The 13,583-nt window shown below is 41.4% G+C and overlaps 1 protein-coding gene, 1 non-coding gene and 1 pseudogene across 2 annotated transcripts; 2 read left to right on the top strand and 1 right to left on the bottom strand.

Annotated features, from left to right (window-relative positions):
• Positions 1-7,452: 7,452 nt before the first annotated feature.
• On the bottom strand, positions 7,453-7,559 carry LOC147930696 (small nucleolar RNA R71). Its single transcript, XR_015576871.1, has one exon. It is a non-coding gene; the product is annotated as a small nucleolar RNA R71 (small nucleolar RNA).
• Positions 7,560-8,586: 1,027 nt separating this feature from the next.
• Positions 8,587-9,350, top strand: LOC147930695 (uncharacterized). Its single transcript, XM_087476988.1, has 2 exons — positions 8,587-8,976; positions 9,024-9,350. Exons 1-2 carry the CDS (start codon positions 8,587-8,589, stop codon positions 9,348-9,350), a joined length of 717 nt encoding a protein of 238 aa, XP_087333114.1.
• A 1,593-nt stretch (positions 9,351-10,943) lies between these two features.
• On the top strand, positions 10,944-12,947 carry LOC147930694 (uncharacterized; annotated as a pseudogene).
• The last annotated feature ends 636 nt before the right edge of the window (positions 12,948-13,583 follow it).

Below are 13,583 nucleotides of genomic sequence, written 5' to 3'. Positions count from 1 at the left end.
CAAGGGAATTTCCAAGCCACTCCGATTGGAAACCATGGGGAAGTAGAGCTGGAGTTTGCCAATGAGCTGCTCAGGTTGTTGTTGGATCTCCTAGAGGATCAATTCGATGAAAATAATCCTGTGGATTATATGAGGGAGCATCTGGAGATGCTCGAAAGGATGCGTGACATCTGGGCTGATTTGTATGAGTCGGAAGAAGGAGGTGTTGTTAGGGGTACGGGAGTTGTACCGGAGAGAGTGGAGGAAGTTTCGAGTGAACCGATGGGGCCGGAGGCCGAAAAAGGAAGGGAAGGTGATGGAAATTCTAAGATCAAGGAATCAATGACTAAAGAAGTGGAAGTGATCGACATCTTGTCGAGTAATGATGAAAAGATACCGAATTTGGTGGTAGAACCAAGGGGTGACCAAGACCCAATACCGAGAAATCAAGACCGAGAAGCCGCTGTAGGCGCAGAGCATGGAGAGAATGCAAGATCGAGAACCAGTTCGAGTCGAATTGCGAGAGACCGAGGTGAACCAGACCTCTTAATGCCAAACCAAGTTGTACCCGACCAAGTAGAGCCGGACCAAGTTGTGACGAGACACAACAGACCTAGTCGAGCGGTACCATTGTGGATGTTGTTACCGGGACAAGAGGGGGAAACAATGGACCGAGATTTGGAGAGGATGCATGAGCTAAGGAGCCAGAACCGAGAGCGAGTGAGGCTCGAGTTTGGAGAAAGTAGTTCAAAAAGATTGAGGGGATCGCAGCAGGAATTCCAAGCGAGAGAACAGCCTGTGACCACACAGCCGAGAGGGCGATTGAAGACGAGAGCCACTACCCGTAAGAGAGTGATGTACCCGCAGCAAGTTCATATGAGGAACCAACCCTACTGTGATCTGTGCGGAGGGATGGGGCATTGGACCAGGCATTGTTGGAGAACGGAGCTGAGGCGTATGTGTGATCCAACCAATGTGGAGTGTGAGTGGTGTGGGATGCGAGGGTACTTTGCCTATCGCTGCCCAAACCCAGATCTTATGAGATACACGAGGCCGTGTGATACGTGTGGGATGTCGGGACATCTGAACCACCATTGCTGGAGGGCGAGACCGAGACATCTGCCTATCCCAGAGCATATTGTGTGTACCGAGTGTGGGACGAGAGGACACTTCGTTCATAGCTGTCCGGACCGAGTTGTGCGAGAAGGAGGGAACTCATCAAGCCAACTTGTGCATACGGGGGAGAACCCGTTAGACCGAGCTACCCGAGAAGAAGAGAGCCCGATGAATCAAGTTAGAACCTCATTGCCTGCTGCCTCTACCTCAACCATACCTCCCGCAGAACCGTGACCTGATGAGCCAGCTAGGGAATGCGAGTGCACATGCGAAGTGTGTACTAGGCTCAGGAACCCGTAGACTGGCTGGGAGTAAGGGAAGTTCTCCTTTGGGGATGTTGTGTAAGGGTCGGATAAGTTTTCTTTTTGTTGTAAGCTTCTAGACTTAACCTCGTTGTTTTTGTCTAGGATCCGAACCCTTAAATTTATCGGCTAAGTGGTGTAGAACCTTTGTGACTTTTGTAAAAGTACCTTTGCGTTCTTTAGCCGTGTTGTGTTGTTTGTGGTGCTATTTAACTCCTTGCTAATCTTTGCTTGTTTGAATTACTTGCTTTGATTGTTGCTTGAGTTTTATAGGTTGCATAGTTAATTATTTCGCATAATTAGCTTGCATTCTTCAACGTGATCGATGAGGATTCACATAAGTCACCGCGAGGCGTGATCAGACAAAAGAGAAGAAGATCAAGAAAGATCAAGAGAATTCAACTGAGAAAAGGGGCAATCAGTTCAGTTAAGAGCAAAAGAGTGTTGCAATTAAATCGAAAATGGCGAAACGATTTAAGAAGGCAAACCCAATGCCAGAGAGAAAGTGGCGAAAACAAACTAAGAAGGTCGGAATAAGCGTGACCAAGAAAATACGAAAGCAACGCATGATCCAAGTATTAAGTGCATAAGAGGGTGCAAGAAGATAATGCATGGAAGGTGAAATTGTCTATGAATAGACAAGAGGGTGCAAGAAAATAATGGTCGATGAGGACAAAGAAGCCAATCTTGTGCTTGATGGCGGAACCATTGTGTTCTATTGAGCCAAACTTGGGAAAGAACAAAGAAGGTAACAAAGCGAGAAGAAGGAATTTTGGAGGACCAAGTAAATGCTGGAGATGAAAAAGCTTTTCAAAAGCATTGACAACGGTGGTATAGGTGTGAAGTAAGACTATGGAGACGAAAGAACCAAGGAAAGGAAGATTTCAATAAAGATATTGACGCGGTGGTAATCACAAGGCGCGGACACTTGTGTCAAGAGGTATCAATATCCTGAGGAGAGGAGAAAGAAGTTTGAGAATTCGGGGACGAATTCTTATAAGGGGGGGAGAATGTAGTGACCCTCACTAAGGGCAGAAATCCCAAAATAAAAGTTCGAAGAAATGGCCCGGAAAAGGCTTAAGAAGGAAGAGGAAGTAAAATAAAAAGGACCTACCGAAGTACGTCCGAGGAAAAAATTCACGAGTCGAGAAATGGCCGAGCCAAGACTGAAGTGACCGGAGGTGCGATCGAGACCTTACGGCCGATCGAAAACAATCAGTTTATGCGGAAGGTAGCATCCGCGGAAAGTCGGGTAAATACCGGGAAAAGTACCGAGACGTCCAAGGACTGGTCGAGATAATCTGTCGAGATAGTCGAGAAAACTGGTCGAGACAATCTATCGAGATAGTCGAGAGAAGTGGTCGAGGAAATTCGTCGGGAGTGTCGAGGAAATTCGTCGAGGAAATCTGTCGAGAGTGTCGAGAAAATTCGTCGAGGAAATTCGTCGAGAGTGTCGAGAAAATTCGTCGAGAGTTGCCGAAGGAATCGAAAATGTCCGAGAGACCGAGAAATTATCCGGTTTCGTCGAGGGGATCGATAACTTCCGAGTTGTCGAGAGAGTTGTCCGAGAAATGCCGAGAGGACCGATGATGGTCGAACAATGGTCGAGAATGGTCGAGAATTGTCGAGAGTATCAGACGAAGGGGACGGATTTGGTCGAGAAAATGCAGAAACCATTTTCCTCAAGAAATTGACTAATCATCTTACATGCAAGACATGCAGAGATATTTTGGGAGATTTAAGCAAAATGGTGGTCGAGTATTGGGCGGTGTAATGCACGCGCCGCATGCATAAAAAATTTTGCCACTTGGCAAAGCGCACCAAGGAAGAGAGAGAAGGGGGTCAAGCCTATAAATAGGGGCTTGGGGACTTCATCTTCTCATTTCTCTCATTTCCTCAAAGTTAAACACCCTAAAGCTTGCTTATCTCTCTAATTCTAGAGAGAGAGTGTCGAGAGAGAGAGAGATTCTCGAGAGAAAGAGAGAGATTCTCGAGAGAGATCGTCTAGAGGGTGATCGAGGCGAAGTGCTGCCTGCGTCGAGAGGAGAAGACGAGGATTTGCGATAGACTTGGTCGAGAAGCTGAGAAGTGTCTGATCCGCGGTACCGTGAAGTCCAATCATCACCGATCGCGTCAAGGTGAGTTCTGTGGTAATTGTGTGTTGCATGTAGACTAGATTCACGGTAGAATCAGTCAAAAGGGTTGCATGCATAATTTTGGTAGGATTCATGCTAGGTTCATGTCGAAATGACATTGAATTTGATCTAGGAATCACCGTGCAAGATCGTGTTGCATGCATAATTTTGGTAGGATTCATGCTAGGTTCATGTCAAAATGACATTGAATTTGAGCTAGGAATCACCATGCAAGATCGTGGTTGCATGCATAATTTTGGTAGGATTCATGCTAGATTCATGCCGAAATGACATCGAATTTGAGCTAGGAATCACCATACAAGATCATGGACGAATTTGGATGTCTTTAAGTAATTTGGGCTTACTTAAAATCTGGACAAGGGGTGTTGCATGCGCATTAAGAGTTGAAGTGTTAGCAATTTTAGTTGCTTAAAAATTGGTTGCATGCATGTTATGGAGCGAAGTTGTTAGCAAATTTTATTTGCTTAATAATCGGTTGCATGCATAATTTAAAACTCAATGGAGTTATTTTTGCAATGTTGTTGCATAAAAGTTGGATGAGAGTAGCTTGCATGCATAATCGGACTAAAAGGGTTTAAATTGAGTTAAATCGCTTGAGAAGGGATTGCATGCATGAGTAAACTTATTGCATTAATTTTCTTAAGTAAATCAGTTGGTTGCATGCATGTAGAACAATCTAAGTTGAATTGCCATTCGTAATGCTTAATGATTGTTGTATGTTTTCTTGCTTGAATTTCTTGCTTGTTTTGCTTGATTTTCTTGCTTGAAAGTGTAGTGGTATTTTAGCGAAGTCTTTTGAATTTGTTTCTTGAGTCCTAGCTAGAATAGAGTGTCGATCTTCTGTTTCCATATGCGGTTGTCTCGCGAGAGTTCCCAGCGACCACTTGAGCAAGACACTGTCACGGCTAGCTAGCTACTAGCGTGACCGCTAAATGACGATGTAGCTAAGTTGTGGGCTCATTGCTGGTGACCTTTGTGGTCTCGGCATGAGGGATGGTATGGAATGGAACAGATTATCGAGGGCCCATAGGTGAAAAGAGTCTAGGGTATTCCAAGTAACCCTTGTAGTATTCTAGATGTCTTTATTTGGATTATTGGTAAAGGAGTCTAGGATATTTCAAGTGTCCCTTGCGGTATTCTCTAGACGTCCTTGTTTGTTGTGTGGTTTGTGGAGTAAGAAGAGTCTAGAGTATTCAAGTATTGCTTGTCTATGTCTAGTCCTCTTTGCGAGTCTAGATCGTTCGAGTGGAGTTGTAGTGATCTAATCGTTTCTCGCATGTGTGTTGTATGATGCTTCCGCTAATGTTTCTGTTGCGTAGCTTTGATGACTTGTTAAGTTTGAATAACTTGCTTGTTTGTCTTGCTTACCGGGGTAGTCGGGTTGGGGAAGTAGAATCCCTTTAAGTGAAGGGGTGCCCAGGCTCACTGAGTAATCTTAGATTACTCATGATATTATTTTTGGTCTTGCAGGGAAGCCTAAGTGAGTTTAGAGCCGGAGCAAACGTTAGGGTACCGGATAGGGTTTAACTTGTGTTTCTTGTAAACCCTATATTTTCTTAAAACGAGTACAGTGTATCTTTCCGACTATCTTTATATATTGCTTTAATGATTTATTTACGATGAAATATTTTGTTAAAGTAATATATTCGGTTTTCAGGACAGCATGGCAAGTTGCAAATGATACTCGGCCTTGTCCGGGCTAACACAACGCACCAGGCCACGAGGGTTGCAAAGCCTAAGTAACCTCGGTTGCGGGTGGAGTTGTGCCAGGGTGGACCGGTCGGGAAGTCTGCAGCTTCCGTCACTCGACCGGATCACCCAGGTGCAATTCTGCGAGTGGCGTCCCGTGGCTGTCCGATGGCCTCCGTGGTCCTAGGACGGTTTGGGGGCGTTACACTCATAGTTTCCAATTTCACAAACAATATTGGGTCTTCGAACTTTTGGGATGTCGACCCTAATGCCTCAGGAAGTTGGCTCTGGAAAAGTCTATACAAGTTGAGAGAACTTGCAAAGCCTTTTATTGTTTGTGAAATTGGTTCAGGAATATCGTGCAGTTTTTGGAAAGACAAATGGACGTCCTTGGGTCCTTTGATCGAAATTACTGGTACGAATGGTCCTAGGACCGTGGGGTTGCCAGTGAATGCTGTCGTGTCTGATGCGTTAAGGGATGGCGAGTGGTGGATTTCTTCCTCCCGTAGCAGAAATTCGATAATCCAATTGCTTAAACAATGTCTTCCAAATCCTCATACACTTTTCACGGGGGCAGAAGATGATTCTTACCTTTGGAAGATTAGCGACTCCACTCCATTGATGTGTCTGTATTTTATAGGTTTTAACCATAATTTTTATATTTGTTTTGAGTCTTTTATTGAGTCAAAGTGTGCTTTTAGAGTCTTTTTAGTCTTTTGTGAGTCTGTACAGGTTCTAGGCTACTTTGGAAGGAAACTGAGTGTTTTGGGGATGAAAACAAGCATTGGAAGCCAATTTGGTGAAGACTGATCGGACTAGCAAGCAGATGGAGCAAACAAAGAAAAAGCATCCAGGATCGGCTGATCCGCATTCGGGATCGAGCAGTCCCGTACCCGAAGCAAGTTTTCCTTTTTCGTTTTAATCCGACGTTTAGGGTTTTATTTTGATATTTAACTTAGAGGCTCGGCCTCCAGAGATATAAGCATTATTTTTCTGAGACTATTCTGTTTTGAGAGCTAAGGGAGAAGATCTCTAATCCTACTTGACACCTTGGAGAAGATTTCTAAACCCTATTTTCTATTCATTTGCAATTCAATTATGCTTTCTTCATCTTTGATTTGCTGTTTCTGTTTCGCTATGGCTGAGTAGTTTCATTGTTGGGTTTAGGGTTTCAGAAAGGGTTTTTATGATTTATTGATGCAAGATTTGTTAGATTAGGGATTGATCTTATTTTTCTTCAACTATTGTTGTTCTTAATGCTTAAGCTAGATTGATCACCTAGATTAAGATCTTAGGTTTAATTCATCGTGACACCAAAAGTATTGTTGAGTTGCTGGAAAAGAACTTAGGTGAGCAAGGTGGACCTTAGCCAACGAAATTTGAAGTTGAGGCACCTTGTGAACTAATCAAACCTGAACTTGTTATTGCTTGCTTGGTTTGCTAGATCCAAACGATGGTTTAAGGTTTAGTGAATTCATTGCATAGATAGTTATCGCTGCGAAAGTAGGATAGCTTTACAAACGTGATTTGAGTTCAATAATTGTGTTTAATGCATCCTTATCTAATCATCTAAATTCGTGATCATAAACCCTAAAGATTCCTTGTGCCCAATATTTCTCTATTGCCTTAAAAACACTTGTTTACTTTCCGTTTTTAGATAGTTATTTGATTCACAAACTTTTCCATTGTCTTAGCTAAATTTGATCTTGATAATTTCTTAGTGCAATTGATTGGTCTATGTGGATTCGACCCTAAAGTGTTACAACGATACCACTAGATCGTGGTGGAGTACACATTAGGTTTTAATTGACCTTTGATCAATTTGGCGCCTTTGCCGGGGACCAAACGTTGCCTTTGAGATTCTAGAATTGAATTTAGTCTAAGGTTTATTTATTCTTTATTTACTAATTAGTTCTTGTGTTCTTTCTGTTGTGTTTCAGGTTCATGCAAACAAGAAGCCACAAGCCTACTGGAGTTCAGGATTAGCCTCAAAGAGCCCTCTGGACCATATTGAAGCTTTTGAGAGATTGGCTAGTACAACAAAGTCTAATGGAGTTCCATATGATTACCTCATGTTGACTTTTTTCCAATTCTCTTTAGGAGATAAGGCTTTGAGATGGCTAAATCTCTTGGACCGAGGATCACTTACCACTTGGGAGCAGTGTAGAGCAGCGTTTTTAAACCACTTCTACACTAAGTCACAATTAGCTATGTTAAGAAGCAAGATCACTACCTTCTCACAAGGTGGTACATAATCTTTTTATGATGCGTGGGAGAGATTCAAGGAGTATATGAGGGACTGTCCTCATCATGGCTTTTCACAAGAGAATCTTATGAACATCTTCTATGGAGGAATTGACCAGAAGTACCATATGGCACTCGATACTGCCAGCAGAGGAGATTTTTCTACTAACACTGCCGCTGAAGCAAACCTCTTGATCGAATACTTTGCAGCGAGTAACAGCAATCATAGCCATGAGTATGATCGTTCTGTGCTTGTTGTTAGCTCAGTGAATACAGATGTTATTAAGAGTCTCACTGCAAAGGTAGACCTTCTTTTGAAGAGAGATCAGCAAGCTGTCAACATGTGCGACGGGCAGACGAGTGCATATCAGCAAGTTGGAGTAAATTCAGGTTTTGAGGGGAAAGAGGAGCTGAACTATGTAGGAGGACAAGGGAGCTATCAGAATCATGAGTTTAATCAGAATTATATAAATCATCCTCATCTCTCCTACAGAAGCACCAACGTTGAGAATCCTCAAGATCAAGTGTATCCTCCACATAATCAACAAGGTAACTTCTCGCAAGGATTTCAGAACAAAGGTGCTGGATTTAGTAGCTCAAATGTCCAAGGATACCAAGCCTCATCTACAACTCCACAAGATAACAAACTCGAATTGATGATGCAAGCACTGTTGAAGGGCCATAAGAAAAGTTCTGCTAAGATTAATGTCAAGATTGATAGCATGTACAATGATTTGAATAGGAAATTTAAGAGGTTGAGTTCACGTGTTGATTCCATTGATAAGAGAGCCTCTGCTATTTCTTCTGGCTCTAAGAACAAAGAGTCATGCAACGCTATAACAATCCATGGTGGGATCGAAGATGGGCTGAGTTGTGATGTGATCAACTCATGTTTGGCTTCCGCAGAGACGGGATCGATCAATCCTGAGACTAGACCAGCCGGTCCCATCCATTATGATAATTTGAGTTTGATCCCCAGAGAAGTTGGATCGACCGATCCCCCTTATAGATCGATCGATCCCGTCATTGACGCATAACCAGTTTCAAAAAGTCCCAGATCGACCGCTCCACGTCCAGACCAGTCGGTCCCTGTTGCAGGCATGGGAAAACCCATCTCAGTTTTTACTGATGCAGATTCCAAGGAATCACTTCTTGTGGAACCAAACCACTATAGGCCACAAATTCCTTTTCCAAGAAGACATGAGAAGAAACCTCTGGATGAAAAGAAGTATGGTCGGTTCAAAGAAGCTATAAGTGAGTTCATCGCTGACATTCCCTTTACAGAGGCAGTAAAGCACATCTCTTTGTTTAAGAAGGTTTACAATGATGTTGTGGTTGAAGAAAAGGATTTGATGGAGGTTAAGGCGGTTTTGGCTCGAGAGAAGAACATTCATGCTCCATCTTTGAAAAGACTACCCAAGTTAGAAGATCCAGGAAAATTTGTTGTTCCATGCTCCATCTTAGGAGTGAACTTTGAGGATTTTCCCTTTGTGACACTGGATCCAGTGTGAACGTAATGTCTAATGCTGTTGCATAGAGATTGGGGATTGATGATATGATGACTTCTAAGGTCTCTCTTAAGTTCGCAAATGCTGTCACCACGACTCCACAAGGCTTCATTAATAATTTAGATGTTCAAGTTGAGAGTTGCTTGGTTGCTACAGATTTTCATGTTGTGGAAATGAGCAAGGGCTCTGAAATGCCTTTGATTCTTGGAAGATCTTTCCTAGCAACAGTGGGAGCAGTTGTTGACTTGCCAAATACGAGGATCACTTTCTCTAACATTGATGATATAAGTCTTCTACAACGCAATCACTGTAAAAGAAGTTATACGACATGGCTCTTGTCTAGTTGTAGAACATGAGAAGAAGATGTATGTCATGATAATGGGAGAGAGTGCTGATAAGAATGAGGTCAACAAAGTCCTAGATGGAGACACTCATTCTTCTAAGAAGAGGTCTAAGAAGGTTAAGAAGAGAGACAAGCCGAAAATAGAGAGAGTAATACCAGATCTTCACATAACCTTGGTACCCCAAAAATATGTTAGAGACACCATTGAGTACAAGGTGAAGTGTAAAGGAATATCTTGGCCTTTCTCTAAAGTTAAAGCCATCCTCACTCCGGAGTTTAAAGAGAAAGGCCAAGAACCAATGGATGATATGCTGAAAAAAATTCTGGAGCTTAAGATGACGAATTGGAGGGCTTGTTCTGATATGAGTTCTCATCCTCCCATCACTTGACACCTGAAACCACGGTCAAGCTATAGACCTTAAACAAGCGCTTATGGGAGGCAACCCATGGGGTTTGTGCTGGCTTACCTTTTTATTTTATTTCTCTTAGGATTTTGGTTTTGTTTTTAGGATTTATTACTGTGAAATCACGTCCGGTGTTAAGTGTTTTCAGGAACAGGTTCCAAACGCAGAAGATGCAAAAAATTTTGTTCGAGGAGCTTCGGATCGATCGATCCTCCTTAAAGATCGATCGATCCCGGTGGTTTTCTGCGGGTGTCTCTAAGTTCAATAATGTTGAAGATCGGTCGATCCCACCCTGAGACCGATCGGTCCCCACCCTTGCCAACACCACTCCAACACCAGATGCGAGATCACCGGTTTTTGTTTCTTGTCCTTATATTTTCCTTTCATTTTTTCTTATTTTCTTTGTGGGATTCGTTCTTTTCTTGGCTTTGCTTTTACACCAGGACGGTGTGAAGTAAGTCCGGGGGAGGAATGTCTCCAAGTTACTGATGTCGTTTTCTTTGGTTGTTTTCTTTGAATTTTTCTTTTTCTTTTATTTGAGTCGTTTTCTTATTTTATTGAGTCAAAAATGTTGGGAAACTATGATCATTTCTAGGAATCTTTTGCTTTGAACTAACACTCTTATGATTTCTTTAATACTTTTGATTTTTGAATGAAGCTTGGAATGAACATGAGTAGGCTCAACACGCCCCAAAAGACACTCGCCAAGGAGGACAATAAATAAAACCAGAAGTTGTCTCTAGCTTTGACAAGACTTAGCCGGATTTAACTTCTTACCTTGGGGCTTGGTATACATTGGACAAGACTCCTCCCTTCAAGCTTCACGAGATATGCATCTCCTCGCAAAGTATGCTTCCCCTCTCTCTTCCCTTCAGTACTCAGTAAAAAAAAAAGAGAAAGAAATAAAAGGATATAGGTAATAAAAGAAGTGAGCCGAGGGATGTGTGTAAACCCGTGCATCTTTCGGAATTCATGGAAACCTGTCCCAAAAGGAAAAGAGCAAAGGATTGATAAAAAAAATACAATGATATCCTAGAAAATTAGGGAGAAATCATTCCTTTGGAAGTGAGAAAAGAGAGAGGAAAGGAAGCATATGAAGGAGGTCTTAGGCATTAAAAGGTTGAAGGAGTCAATAAGTTCTGTGATCGATATTCCCTCGGCGAGACCACACATTTTCACCAATCTGATTTAGAGTGACAATTATGGGGATGCTGAAGGTTCTTTAAGGTTGTGGAGTTCAGAGTAGGGAGTGTTGATCCTAATCATGGGCAGAGTACAAAAAGTAGTTCTTGAATTGATTTGATGAAGAGTGCAAAGAAGAAGTTCCCAAGAATATGTGAGTTTCCACTTTCAAACCTTTTCTCTGTTCCTGAGTTTTTGTCTGTTCTTGCTTGAGGACAAGCAAAGATTCAAGTCCGGGGGGAATTGATGTGTCTGTATTTTATAGGTTTTAACCATAGTTTTTATATTTGTTTTGAGTCTTTTATTGAGTCAAAGTGTGCTTTTAGAGTCTTTTTAGTCTTTTGTGAGTCTGTACAGGTTCTAGGCTACTTTGGAAGGAAACTGAGTGTTTTGGAGATGAAAACAAGCATTTGAAGCCAATTTGGTGAAGAATGATCGGACTAGCAAGCAGATGGAGCAAACACAGAAAAAGCATCCAGGATCGGCTGATCCGCATTCGGGATCGAGCAGTCCCGTACCCGAAGCAAGTTTTCCTTTTTTCGTTTTAAACCGACTTTTAGGGTTTTATTTTGATATTTAAGTTAGAGGCTCGGCCTCCAGAGACATAAGCATCATTTTTCTGAGACTATTCTGTATTGAGAGCTGAGGGAGAAGATCTCTAATCCTACTTGACACCTTGGAGAAGATTTCTAAACCCTATTTTCTATTCTTTTGCAATTCAATTATGCTTTCTTCATCTTTGATTTGTTGTTTCTGTTTCTCTATGGCTGAGTAGTTTCATTGTTGGGTTTAGGGTTTCAGAAAGTGTTTTTATGATTTATTGATGCTAGATTTGTTAGATTAGGGATTGATCTTATTTTTCTTCATCTATTATTGTTCTTAATGCTTAAGCTAGATTGATCACCTAGATTAAGATCTTAGGTTTAATTCATCGTGACACCAAAAGTGTTGTTGAGTTGCTGGAAAAGAACTTAGGTGAGCAAGGTGGACCTTAGCCAACGAAAGTTGAAGTTGAGGCACCTTGTGAACTAATCAAACCTGAACTTGCTATTGCTTGCTTGGTTTGTTAGATCCAAACGATTGTTTAGGGTGTAGTGAATTCATTGCATAGATAGTTATCGCTGCGAAAGTAGGATAGCTTTACAAACGTGATTTGAGTTCAAGAATTGTGTTTAATGCATCCCTATCTAATCATCTAAATTCGTGATCATAAACCCTAAAGATTCCTTGTGCCCAACATTTCTCTATTGCCTTAAAAACACTTGTTTACTTTTCGTTTTTAGATAATTATTTAATTCACAAACTTTTCCATTGTCTTAGCTATATTTGATCTTGATAGTTTTTTAGTGCAATTGTTTGGTCTCTGTGGATTCGACCCTAAAGAGTTACAACGATACCATTAGATCGTGGTGGAGTATCCATTAGGTTTTAATTGACCTTTGATCATCCATCAAGTAAGTTTTCTACCTCACAAACTTGGCATTACTTAAATCCTCCGGGTCCTTCGGTAGACTGGCATGATGCGGTGTGGTTCAAGGGAAGGATACCTCGCCATGCGTTTATTTCTTGGGTTGTAGCTCGTGAGAGATTGCACACTAGAGACAGACTGATCCGATGGGGTCTTCATGTCCCACCCAATTGCCTCCTCTGCAACAAATTTGATGAATCCCTGCAACATATCTTCTTTGATTGCGCTTTTGCTCATGAGGTTTGGTCCTACTTCACGTCTAAAGCGAGTGTGGTGCCTCCGATTATGCTTCATGATACTCTCAGGTGATTGAAATCTCCTATTCGGGATAAGAATGTTGGCTTCATTCTTAAGCTCACTTTCCAGGCCACCGTTTATAGTTTGGAAGGAAAGAAATGCGAGAATCCACTCTGATGCTGCCCGCTCTCCCTCGGCTCTAATTCAAGATGTTAAGAATGTTATTATATGTCAACTTGATCCTCTTTCACGTGCACAAGACTACATCAAGCCGAACACCGTATCCGTCTTGGCTACCTGGTTCTCTTTGTTTCAGTGATTGTACTTTTCTTGTATTTTTCTTTCTTTTGCCACAGGTATATCTTGTTTACCTTGTGAGTTCTTCTTGGCTTTTTGGACTTTAAGCCTTTTGTAATCGATATCTAATAGAAAATGTTAAAAAAAAAAAAAAAGATGGTTTAGTTTATAATTGCATGAGCCATCCCACTCGCAATTTCTTTTTCTTGACGTTTGGGGTAAATTGTCAACTTTGTCAATCCAAATTGAGAAGACCCTTCTTTGTTGAATTTGCCAAAGAGAATAAGTATATTATTTGTATCAAAAAAAAAAAAAAAAAACTTTGTGTATGACATAGATTGTTTGCAAATTGCAATTACCATTAGAGTGTACACTGACCTCTTTAATTTAATATATTCATTGGTTTTGGTTGTATGGCTCAAAAGCATGTTGAATCGTATTGGACTGAATAATCATAAGCAAAAAAAAAAAAAAATCCGTACCGACCGGCATCGTTGAGATTCTTATTAGTTATTAACTTATTATTTTAGTCATCTTTTGTCGTATCTTACAAGTTGAAAATTTAACAAAAAAACCTAAAATTCCGGATATGAAAATTCAGTTTTATATATGTCCAAAAAGGGGGGAAAAAGTTCAGTACGTTCAATTAACAAATCAA

Source organism: Camelina sativa, chromosome 12, assembly GCF_030686135.1.
Source record: "Camelina sativa cultivar CO46 ecotype springtype chromosome 12, ASM3068613v1".
NCBI classification, from domain to species: domain Eukaryota; kingdom Viridiplantae; phylum Streptophyta; class Magnoliopsida; order Brassicales; family Brassicaceae; genus Camelina; species Camelina sativa.
Note: the sequence above shows the minus strand (reverse complement) of the source record. Positions and strands in the feature narration are given on the sequence as shown.

Excerpts from the sequence above, each read along its gene's own strand:
- LOC147930695 (XM_087476988.1), top strand. The coding sequence starts at position 8,587 with ATGGGAAAACCCATCTCAGTTTTTACTGATGCAGATTCCAAGGAATCA. Across the intron at positions 8,977-9,023 it reads ACTTTGAGGATTTTCCCTTT|AGATTGGGGATTGATGATAT; the intron begins GTGACACTGGAT and ends GCTGTTGCATAG.